Source organism: Ziziphus jujuba, chromosome 3 (genome assembly GCF_031755915.1).
Source record: "Ziziphus jujuba cultivar Dongzao chromosome 3, ASM3175591v1".
NCBI lineage: Eukaryota > Viridiplantae > Streptophyta > Magnoliopsida > Rosales > Rhamnaceae > Ziziphus > Ziziphus jujuba.
In genome coordinates this window covers 4,924,206-4,936,167 of record NC_083381.1, presented here as the reverse complement: position 1 = coordinate 4,936,167, position 11,962 = coordinate 4,924,206, and the positions used below count along the sequence as shown (strand labels likewise).

General features: G+C 39.3%; 3 protein-coding genes across 3 annotated transcripts; all 3 read left to right on the top strand.

Annotated features, from left to right (window-relative positions):
• Positions 1 to 2,705: 2,705 nt before the first annotated feature.
• On the top strand, positions 2,706 to 3,462 carry LOC132803274 (cysteine-rich receptor-like protein kinase 25). Its single transcript, XM_060815872.1, has 2 exons — positions 2,706 to 3,284; positions 3,444 to 3,462. Exons 1-2 carry the CDS (start codon positions 2,731 to 2,733, stop codon positions 3,460 to 3,462), a joined length of 573 nt encoding a protein of 190 aa, XP_060671855.1. The 5' UTR covers positions 2,706 to 2,730.
• A 6,258-nt stretch (positions 3,463 to 9,720) lies between these two features.
• LOC132803273 (cysteine-rich receptor-like protein kinase 19) lies at positions 9,721 to 10,285 on the top strand (the record flags this gene model as incomplete). The annotated part of the gene is made up of 2 exons (XM_060815871.1): positions 9,721 to 9,861; positions 9,946 to 10,285. Coding segments are annotated over 2 exons (423 nt in total), but the record flags the coding sequence as incomplete, so codon positions are not given.
• A 26-nt stretch (positions 10,286 to 10,311) lies between these two features.
• LOC107421918 (cysteine-rich receptor-like protein kinase 10) lies at positions 10,312 to 11,801 on the top strand. The gene is made up of 3 exons (XM_048478007.2): positions 10,312 to 10,687; positions 10,981 to 11,131; positions 11,217 to 11,801. Exons 1-3 carry the CDS (start codon positions 10,599 to 10,601, stop codon positions 11,547 to 11,549), a joined length of 573 nt encoding a protein of 190 aa, XP_048333964.2. The 5' UTR covers positions 10,312 to 10,598; the 3' UTR covers positions 11,550 to 11,801.
• Positions 11,802 to 11,962: the final 161 nt, after the last annotated feature.

Sequence of the window (11,962 nt, the reverse complement as noted above, 5' to 3'; positions counted from 1 at the left end):
TGGTGTTTGTGAAAATTTGGTATACTTCCCACGGTGGTTTTTTGGAAAAACGGTACGGTTGGTTGTTTATGTTTATTTTTAGACGCACTCATACAGTATTGGTGTTCTGGTGTATGGTGTATGGACACGTGGTTTAGCACGCGGTTATTATATGGTTTAGCGTGCGGTTATTACTTCACCCGTGAGTTGCCATTGGACCGTGGGCAGGCAAGGTTATTGTTGCGCACAGCCGCCCCCCTCCTTGGCCGGGTGATGGTTTTTAGCAGTCGGTACTGTCGGGACGCCGAAGTGACCACTGCAGGTTTCTCTCTTTAACCTCCCGCCAGTCGGTGCTCGGGACGCTGGGTATCGGAGGGCATCACCGGTATATGGTGTGGTGCGTCAGGTGTAATTGTCGGTGTAATTGCAAATAATGGTTTAAACCCCAAAGGTGTTCAAAATCTATTTATTATAATTTATTATATTTTTATTATATATTTGGGGTATGTATTTATTTAATTGTTGTTGTTAAATTATTTAATCCCTTGGTTTTTGGGAGGTATGCACATTGGGTTTTGCGAAAAGGTTTTAAAAAGAGAACATTTCAAACGGAGCGATTGGTGAGAGTTTTGAGGGAAATCATTATTTTCCAAAGGTTATTATTATTTATTATTAATTGTTGGTATTTGTTCCACTCCTTAATTATTATTATTTTATTATTATTATTAAAAGGTGTTCAGTAGTTCGGGTTACTCACGGAGATGATTAGCATCTCACACTCTTAAATTCCGTTCCCTTAGGTGCAAGTGGTGGTAGACATTCTTCCGGAGCGAACCAAGTTTTCCGCTGCTGTTGTGTTTCGAGAAGTTTCTTTGTACTCTTTCATTTCAGTGTATTATTTCTTTTCAGCCTTGTTGTATTTCTGTTGTTTAGCACTTCTTAAAGCTCTGTATACTATTGGAATACTTCTGTTTTATTTATGCACTGGACTGTTGTTGCTTTGAGAAGTGCTGGAATTTGTGGAATCAGTTTGTAGTTTGTGGGAGGAATAAGGGGATATTTTTAGAAGTGTGTTTTCAGTGCAGGTAAATTTGTGGTAAGTAAATCCCTTAGGGGAGGCTCTGCCGGATTTTCCATTGGAGGGTCTGGTAGGGTTTCCCTGGGATCAGGGCTTGTCTAGGGTTCCGGGTAAGGAATTCTGGACGGGTCCTGACAGTCTCTGTGAATTCGTAATTCTATTCTCAGAGTCCAAAATAATTAGCAGAGCTCAACAGGAATGGGTTTGCACCTCACGTACAACTAAACTTTATTTTTTTCCTTTTGAAAGAGTAAAGGCACAAACCTAAACACAAATTAAACAAGTATGAGTTCATATTTATTTGTTTGTGGTGGTTATATGTTGCCAGAGTCATTTTATGGACAATTCTTTGTGCAGTTGGATGTTTACCGTTTCGATATATTAATATTGGAGACTATAAATGGCCACAAGAATAAGCAGTTTCCTTCAATCGAATGGTGCCACTGCCATGGACTTCCTGAGCTATGAGTATATGAACCAAAATGAAACTCTATAATCTATTTTGTCATTTGTAGTTGTGAAAAACAAGTCTAAGTCAACTACTATTAATGATATGTCCACATCTTTAATTATTGGCACATACGATTAAAAAATTTTAATAATTGAAAAATAAAGTTTTTTATAATAAATAAATGAAGTGTATAAAAGGAAACATAACTAAAAATATTTCAAAGTACTATTCCAAATTTATTTTCATGACTTTCTATGAAAATAATTAATTTTTTAAATATTTTCAAATAATTATTAATAAAAATATTTATTTTATTGAAAAATATATATAAAGTATAATTTCGGTCTTTTTTTAAAGTTTATTGCATATTTGATCCCTAAATTAATTAAAAATTTTATTTTGGTCCTCCATGGTAATGAAATTTTGGATGAAGAATTAATTAATAACTAACAATGAATATATCAGCAAATACAGGACCAATTTGTTAGAAAACATAGTTTGAAAAACTAAATATCACTGTAAGTATAATTTATAAACCTTTGGTAATATTGTCCTTCTTGATTCATACTCCAAGACTAAAATATAAAGCAATATATATATATATATATATATAAATATTGTCTTTACATATGGAGCGATATTGATGTCGAATCTGAATGCTATGGGTTCTTACGAAAAAAATCCATTGACTATTATTAGTATAAGAAAGTTCAATTGGGCCAAATGTAACAAAATTATAAATTGATAGAGGAATATGGAAAGCTTTGTAGAAAGATGGAAAATGTAATTATTCAAAATTAGAAAATATTGACGTGTAATTTTCCAGTCTTTGTGCAAGGAGAGAAACTAAACAGAAAAATTGTAATGTTGGAATCTAACACTCAAAACCTGAACTTGATGAAAAGAAAAAAGTTGAAAAAAAAAAAATTGTGAACTGAGTACAAGAATAAAACTAATCGTCGTCGTTATTTAGTCAACTCGGGGCCTCCAGTTCCAAATCAATGACTTTTCAATGGCCATATACGACCGTTAACATCCGAAAACGCAAGCATATAGCCTTTTTACTAAACCCTGAAAATTTCCACGAAGGCCTTCGTGAAAAATTTTTGGTCAAGGAAACCAACGTCATTTCTAAGATTTACATTCTTGCCGCTCCTATCACGTCCCACGATATATTCTTCTTTAAATTAATATGATTACAAGCTAAAAGTTGTGGGACAAGATGACTACTCCTTCAGGTTATATGAACATGGCGGTTCCTATTATGATCATCTGGTTGCTGATCATTCTTAGCCTTTGCAGTGAAGCTATCCCTGAATACAGATACCATGTATGTCCAAACACAACCACTTTCACACCAAACAGCACCTACCAATCTAATCTCAATCAACTTCTCTCTTCCCTCACATCCAATTTCACTCGCGATACCGGATTCTACAACATCTCTGTTGGCCAAGACCCCGGAACGGTTGTTTATGGCTTGTTTCTATGCCGTGGCGACGTAACAATAACTGTGTGCCAAGAATGTTTGACAACTGAAGCCAAAGATTTAGTTGAGGAATATTGTCCCACAGAAAAGGTGGCTGTAATATGGTACGATCATTGTATGGTACGCTATTCGAATGAATCCTTCTTCGGTAGGATGGATAGAGAACCTACCGTTATTTTGGTGAACACGAGAGAAACTGCTGATCCATTCCAATTTGATCAGCTGGTTCAAGTAATAGTATCAATGAACGACACGGTGAGAAGGGCCATGGATGCTTCAACTGTGAAGTCCAGCCGCACCAACCAACCTCACCAACCACAGCCGCACCAACCTCACCAACCACAGCCACCATTGTTGACAGCCACCATTGTTGACACCATTGCTGCACCGATCAACAATTGTGGGCTAAGATGTTGAAAAGTGTGGCCTTGTAAGCCTATAAATAGGCTCCTTACCGTTCCATGATAACCAAGCCAAGTGAGCAAGAGAAAACTCCGAGAGAGAGAGTTGTTTAAGCTCCAGAGAGAGCTTGAGAGAAGAGTGAGCAATTCTAGAGAGAATTGGAGGGTATAGGGAGAGATTCCACGTGAGAATCCAAGTGAGAGAAGTTTTTATTTTTGTATTCTATTTTTAAGAGATTAATAGAATTCTTTTATTTTTCTTCTCATATTTCTTCTCTAAAGTGGTCAGAGAACCACAACAAGTGGTATCAGAGCCCCAGATCGAGAGCTTGGGTTCAAAATTTGAAGAAACAGAGCCACTGTTCTTCAAGTTGGTGTTTCGGAAAGTTGCTCAAATAATTAATTTAACAATCCCAGGTGAAAGTACCCGACGAGAGGAGAACAACGAAGTTCGCCGGAGAGAAAACGGACGTCCCACGCGCCCGCACGCGCCGACTGAAATTTTTCTGCAACTGTTCACGCGCCCACGCGCCGCACGCGCCGTCTGGAGGTTGAAGACGACCACGTCAGCAGCCACGTCAGCGAACCCCTGCCACGTCATCTGCCACACCAGCGACACGTCGTCAGCCACGTCATCTGCCACGTCATCTGCCACGTGGTGCCACGTCAGCACCATCTGCCACGTCAGCAATATTTTCTGAAATTACGGAACGGCCCCTGAAGTTTCGGAAATTACGGAACAGCCCCTGAATTATTGGAAATTACAGATTGACCCCTATAGTTTTCTGAAATTACGGTGCAGCCCCTGAACTATTGGAAATTACAGATTGACCCCTATAGTTTCTGTATTTGCAGGTTGACCCAGAAATGTTGTGAAATTACATTTTTTGCCCCAAAATTTCTGGTAATTATATTTTGACCCCGGAAGAGTCAAGTCCACCATTTTCGGCCGTTCCGGACGCAACGGTTAACTCCGTTTTGCCAAATTCAGCTCCATTTTTGGTCAAGCCATAATGTCAATGGAAGAATCATCTTCGGGAGCTATGGTTAAGCTCACTGCCACAAATTATACACTTTGGAGACCTCGGATGGAAGATCTCCTCAATTGTAAGGATCTGTTTGATCCTATAGAAGCTAAAGGCGAAAACCCCGATCCCAGTAAAGTAGCAGAATGGAAGAAATTAAACAAGAAAACGATCGGTCAGATCAGGCAATGGATCGACCACAGTGTCTTCCATCATGTAGCGAAGGAAACGGATGCATATGCCCTCTGGACAAAATTGGAGGACATGTACCAGGCCAAGACTGCTCGGAACAAGGCCCTGTTGCTTAAGCGATTGGTACATCTAACATTACAGAGTGGAACTTCTGTAGCCGAGCATACCAGTGAGTTCCAGAGCTTGGTAAATCAACTATCTGCTGTGGATTACCAACTAGGGGATGAGGATCAGGCCCTCCTACTTCTAAGCTCTCTTCCAGACAGTTGGGAGACATTGGTAGTCTCTCTCAGCAATTCAGCCCCGAATGGCAAACTTACTATGGCTATGGTTAAGGATGCCCTATTTAATGAAGAGGCCAGGAGAAAGGACATTGGCATGGATCAGTCACATGCCCTCGTCACAGAGAGAGGAAGACAGCAAAGAGGTGGTCGAGATAGGGGGAGAGGCAGGAGCAAGAGCAGAGGCAGATCTACAGACGGCAGAAAATCATCGTATAAGTGCTATCATTGTGGCCTGGAGGGTCACATGAAGAAGAATTGCAGAAAATTGTTGAGAGAGCAGAGACTCCAAGGTAATCAGCCGAAGAAGGATGGAGAGACACTAGTCACTTGTACAGGAGAAGTGGCGCTCTGCTCCACCGAAGAAGAGACATGCCTTCATATATCAACCCAAGATGTTGAGTGGGTAGTCGATACTGCAGCATCCTACCATGTCACTCCACACAGAGATTTCTTTAAAACGTACAAAGCAGGAGACTTTGGTACGGTAAAGATGGGAAATTCCAGTTTTGCAAAGATTATAGGAACTGGTGATATTCAGGTAAAAACGAATGTTGGTTGTACAATCACTTTGAAGGATGTCCGTCATGTTCCAGATCTTCGGCTTAATCTACTTTCGGGAGCAGCCTTAGACAAGCAAGGCTATGACAACTACTTCAGCAAAGGCACATGGAAAATGACGAAAGGTGCCATAGTTGTCTCCCGAGGACATATTTGTGGAACGTTGTACAAGACTCATGTGAAGATATGTGCAGACAGCCTCAATATTGCAGAAGGAGAGGCGTCTCAAAATCTGTGGCACCAGAGACTCGGTCACATGAGTGAAAAAGGATTGTCCACTTTGGCAAGGAAGAAGCTTATCACTGTTTGCAAGGATGCTGCGCTAGATCCTTGTAATCACTGCTTGTTTGGTAAGCAACATAGAGTCTCCTTCAGTTCCTCTGCATTGAGAAGATCAGAGTTGCTTAGTCTGGTGCACTCTGATGTTTGTGGTCCCATGGAGGTGGAATCATTAGGTGGCAACAAGTATTTCCTGACCTTCATTGATGATGCTTCTCGGAAGGTGTGGGTATATTTCTTGAAGACAAAGGACCAGGTATTGGATTACTTCAAACTGTTTCATACCATGGTAGAGCGTGAAACAGGAAAGAAGCTGAAATGCCTCCGCTCAGATAATGGAGGCGAGTATACTTCCAAGGAGTTCGATGTCTACTGCAGAAGACACGGCATTCGACATGAGAAGACGGTCCCTCGCACCCCACAACATAATGGAATAGCCGAAAGAATGAACCGAACCATTATGGAAAAGGTCAGAAGTATGATCAGTATGGCTAAGCTGCCAAAGCCATTCTGGGGAGAAGCTGTTCGTGCCGCCTGCTATTTAATCAACAGATCACCGTCAGTACCGTTGAATTTTGAAATTCCGGAGAAAGTGTGGTCGGGTAAGATTCCCTCCTACTCTCATTTAAGAGTGTTTGGTTGTATAGCTTATGTACATGTATCCAAGGAGCTCAGACAGAAGCTCGATGCAAGATCTACTCCATGCATCTTTATAGGATATGGAGACGAAGAATTCGGATACAGGTTATGGGACCCGAAAACCAAGAAGGTTATTAGAAGCAGAGATGTAGTATTCCATGAAAACCAGAAAATGGAAGACATTGAAAAGCCCAGAATGTCTCCTAATTGTAGTTCTAGTGCCGAGAATTTTTGTCTTAATCCAGCACCAGCACAAATAGCCACAGAGGATAATGAGGTGCATGAAGATATACCAGAAGCAGACCAGGAGGAAGAAGGGGATAATGAGCAGGGGGAGACTCAATCCTCTCAAGCAGCTGCAGGGCCATCACAGCGGTCAGATGATGGTACACCTCCTGAAACCAGTGGTTTACAAGTTCGGAGATCTGAGCGAGGCCGAATTCCATCAAAGAGATTTCCAGAATCTGAGTATATTCTGCTTACTGAAGAGGGGGAGCCAGAGAGTTTCCAGGAAGCTGTTTCTCATCAAGAGAAGGAAAAGTGGCTGCAAGCAATGCAAGATGAGATGGAATCCTTGCAGAAAAATCATACTTATGAGTTGGTTGAGCTTCCAACAGGAAAGAAGGCACTAAAGAATAAATGGGTGTTCAAGCTCAAGAAAGATGGCAGCGGAAGGGTGGTGAAACACAAAGCCCGATTGGTGGTCAAAGGATTTCTTCAGAAGAAAGGAATTGACTTTGATGAGATTTTTTCACCAGTGGTAAAAATGACTTCAATTCGAGTCATTTTTGGTTTAGTAGCAAGTCTAAACCTAGAGCTTGAGCAGATGGATGTGAAGACAGCATTTCTTCACGGTGATTTACATGAAGAAATCTACATGGAGCAGCCAAAAGGATTTGAGGTTTCAGGGAAAGAAAACCTCGTATGCAAGCTAAAGAAGAGCTTGTATGGCCTCAAGCAAGCACCAAGACAATGGTATAAGAAGTTTGACTCATTTATAGTGAGTCAAGGCTATAAAAGGACTGCAGCAGACCAGTGTGTTTATATTCAAAAATTTTCAGGTGGAAACTTCATTGCACTTTTGCTATATGTGGACGACATGTTGATCGTTGGACAAGATGCAATGAAGATTAGTAAGCTGAAGAAAGAATTGTCTAAGTCCTTTGATATGAAAGACTTAGGACCAGCTCAACAAATTTTGGGAATGCAAATAATCCGAGACAGGAAGAATAGAAGGTTATGGCTATCTCAAGAGAAGTATGTTGAACAGGTGATAAAGAGATTCAACATGGATAAAGCCAAACCGGTCAGCATTCCACTTGCAAATCATTTTAAGTTGAGTAAGAGAATGTGCCCCTCATCCAAAGAAGAGATAGAGGAGATGGCTTCAGTACCATATTCTTCAGCGGTAGGAAGTCTGATGTATGCAATGGTGTGTACCAGACCAGACATTGCTCATGCAGTAGGTGTTGTGAGCAGATTTCTTTCAAATCCTGGAAAGAAACACTGGGAAGCAGTCAAATGGATTCTCAGGTATCTTAAAGGTACATCGAAGCTGTGCTTGTGCTACGGGGGAGGTGACCCAATCTTAGAAGGCTATACAGATGCAGATATGGCCGGAGACACTGATAATAGAAAGTCTACATCAGGTTATCTCTACACTTTTGCAGGGGGAGCTGTGTCATGGCAGTCAAGATTGCAGAAGTGTGTTGCTTTATCCACTACTGAAGCAGAGTACATTGCCGCAGCGGAAGCGGGTAAGGAAATGTTGTGGTTAAAGCGTTTTCTCACAGAATTGGGCATCAAGCAAGAAGACTACAAGATACATTGTGATAACCAAAGTGCCATGGATTTGAGCAAAAACTCAATGTATCATTCCCGTACAAAGCACATTGACATTCGCTATCATTGGATACGCGAAGTAATAGGTCAACAGTTGCTGAAACTGTTGAAGATTCACACAAAAGAGAATCCAGCAGATATGCTAACAAAAGTTGTTGCTCAAGAGAAGCTGAAGCTATGCAGAGACATAGCTGGAATAAATGGCAGATGACCATCAGTTTTAAATGCGACTGGAGGGGGAGAATTGTGAAGTCCAGCCGCACCAACCAACCTCACCAACCACAGCCGCACCAACCTCACCAACCACAGCCACCATTGTTGACAGCCACCATTGTTGACACCATTGCTGCACCGATCAACAATTGTGGGCTAAGATGTTGAAAAGTGTGGCCTTGTAAGCCTATAAATAGGCTCCTTACCGTTCCATGATAACCAAGCCAAGTGAGCAAGAGAAAACTCCGAGAGAGAGAGTTGTTTAAGCTCCAGAGAGAGCTTGAGAGAAGAGTGAGCAATTCCAGAGAGAATTGGAGGGTATAGGGAGAGATTCCACGTGAGAATCCAAGTGAGAGAAGTTTTTATTTTTCTATTCTATTTTTAAGAGATTAATAGAATTCTTTTACTTTTCTTCTCATATTTCTTCTCTAAAGTGGTCAGAGAACCACAACATCAACTGGGGCAAAAAAGTTTGCTACAAAAGAGATGAATATTTCAGCGTCTGAAACATTGTACAGCCTTGTGCAATGCACCCCGGACCTGAACAGCTCCGCTTGCAATGAGTGTCTTCAAGATATGGTTTTAGAAATTCCGACTTGTTGTTATAAACAACGTGGGGCAAATGTTTTGAATCCCAGTTGTAATATTAGATACGAAATCTATCCGTTTTATGACCTCACATCTGCACCAAGCCCAACGCCAGTGCTTGTTCTTCCACCTCTTACAGGATCTGAAGATAAATTATGAAGAATCTCATTTTATGTTAATTTTTAGTCCAACTTGTTTTACCAGTCAACTTTAGATACTGTTTATATAGGGGTTTTTGTTATCGACTTTGCAGGAGAAAGTCAAATCTCAACTACACTTATAATTTCCATTGTTGCACCAATTTCTGTCGTTTTGTTCCTTTCCGCAGTAGGATACTATTTCATAAGAAGAAGAGCGAGCAATAATTACAATGCTAGACAAGAAGGAAATGGTAAAAAGAGAGTTTATTTCAATTCCTAGTCAAACTTGTGCCATTCATTATAATTTTCTCTTTAGTTCTGTCATGCGCACATTTCTAAACTTCAACCATATGCAAGCTTATTTTTTGAAAAATTGAATTGCAAAATGCTATACAATAAGGAAATGGTAAGGTTATATAAAGAGACAGAATTTATGTCCATTGATCACACTTAAGTCATGGCTATATATTATTTTCTCATACTGCGCGATTTCAATCTGTCATTTATAAGCTTCAGCTGTCTGCATTCCTATTTTTGCAAAATTTAATTGTACATTTAATGATTTCTCAATGATCTTGCAGATGGGAATGAAATAACTACTGTACAATCGCTGCAATTCGATTTGAGTACAATTAAAGTAGCCACAAACAACTTCTCTAGTAGTAACAAATTAGGTGAAGGTGGATTTGGTGAGGTTTACAAGGTATATTTTTCAGATGGTAAATTTCAATATGTGTAACTCATAAACTTTTATATTTCTCAAGATTGATTTGAACAATAAATTCAGGGAACACTTCCAAACGGGCAACATTTAGCTGCAAAGAGGCTCTCAAGATGCTCTGGACAAGGAGCAGAAGAGTTTAAGACTGAGGTTGTATTAGTAGCTAAGCTTCACCACAGAAATTTGACTAGGCTATTGGGATTTTGTTTGGAAGGAGAAGAAAAAATTCTTGTTTACGAATTTGTGCCCAACAATAGCCTTGACCACCTCCTCTTTGGTTTGTCTTCGATCTTATTTGGAAATTTCAGCATAAGATGTCAATATTGTTCGAAGTACATTTCATTATAATTTCAATTGAAATTTTGCTATAAGATAGAATATTTGTGTAAGAACAATATATATATATATCTTTTTTTTTTTTTTTTTGTCTTTCAATTCCTCATGCAACTCAACCATTTCTTTATAGATTATGTAAACGTAATTTAATAGTTTCGTACTTTTTATTTTTTTTTGAATGGTTAATAGTTTCCTACTGACTTGAATATATTTTTCCTAATGATATATTTGTAGATTTTCGAAAGCAAGGAAAGTTGGATTGGTTAAGGCGTTACAAAATTATTAATGGGGTTGCTCGGGGGATTCTTTATCTTCATGAAGATTCTAGAGTCAGAATTATACATCGCGATCTTAAATCTAGCAACATATTGTTAGATAAAGAAATGAATCCAAAAATTTCAGACTTCGGATTGGCAAAAATTTTTGGGGTTGACCAAACTCAGGGGAATACCAGTCGGATTGTTGGGACATAGTAAGAGTTCGTATTTTGAATCTTTCAACTATCAATTAATGCGTTCATTATTTTCCATCTAACTAAATTAAACTCTAATCAACATGGAATTATTGTTCCTCGATCAGTTCCTCTATACAATGTGCACTCTGCTTAAAATGGTCTTATTACATAAGCTTTATGTGCATAACTTCGCTTATACAAGTTACCTTTTACGTGGCAATAATGTAAACTGATGGAATTCAAATTATTGCAAATTTAAAACCTTGTCATGAAACTAAATATTTTGTTCGTGATTGATTGGCATGTTGTAGTGGTTACATGTCTCCAGAATATGCATTTTACGGACAATTCTCTATGAAGTCCGATGTTTACAGTTTTGGTGTCTTAATTTTGGAGATTATAACTGGCAAAAAGAATAACAGTTTCCTTCAATCAGAGGGTGCCATGGATCTCCTGAGCTATGTGAGTATGAACCAAAATGAAACTGTGTAATCTATTTCGTCATTTGTAGTCGTGACATTTTAAATGGCATTGTGAATTAATGCAGGCATGGAAACATTGGACGGATGGGACAATATTGGAGATGTTGGATCCGAGCCTTGGAAATTCTTATTCGAGAAATGAAGTACTCAGATGTATCCATATTGGCTTACTTTGTGTAGAGGAAGATCCAGCAGACAGACCCACCATGGCAAAAATAGTTCTCATGTTAAGCAGTTACTCTGTCTCGTTGGCATTACCTCGAAAGCCAGCTTTTTTCCCTCAAACTCAAATTGACCGAGACATGCCTTCAATTGGGGTCGAATCCGATAAATCTACAAGCAAGTCCAAGTCAGCTACTTTGAATACCATGTCCATTTCTGAAATTTTTCCTCGGTAGAGTTAATTTGTCATTCAAGGAATTGTCCGATTCGATGAATGGTTGCAAGCGTTATTGCCACGGGAGCTTTTAGCTCTTCCAGGGGAATTCTTTGTATCATTCCTCTTTTACCCTCTTTTTAAAAGCTAAAAGATAATTGTCTTTTTTCTAATTTCTCATTCATTTAAAAATAATATACTGGCTGCAATGCTTAGAAGAACTATTTGAATCGCGGATCTTGTTCTTCCTCAAGAGCTTTATCTGCTTACTCGATTATTCTCTCAAATTACAAATTCTTTTTTTCTTCCACTCATTCAACCTTGATTTTCCCTTGTCGATCCATGAAACAAAGAAAAAGAAAAAAGGAAAAGAAAAGAGAGAAAAACATCATTGATTTTTCCTTGGCGATCCCAGAATTATTTTATTCTTCATCT

What these genes read in the sequence shown, in the direction of transcription:
- LOC132803274 (XM_060815872.1), top strand. Translation starts at nt 2,731, where the DNA reads ATGACTACTCCTTCAGGTTATATGAACATGGCGGTTCCTATTATGATC.
- LOC107421918 (XM_048478007.2), top strand. Translation starts at nt 10,599, where the DNA reads ATGAATCCAAAAATTTCAGACTTCGGATTGGCAAAAATTTTTGGGGTT. An exon ending in AGTCGGATTGTTGGGACATA is followed by an intron (nt 10,688 to 10,980) that starts GTAAGAGTTCGT and finishes GGCATGTTGTAG; the next exon opens with TGGTTACATGTCTCCAGAAT. An exon ending in CCATGGATCTCCTGAGCTAT is followed by an intron (nt 11,132 to 11,216) that starts GTGAGTATGAAC and finishes GAATTAATGCAG; the next exon opens with GCATGGAAACATTGGACGGA.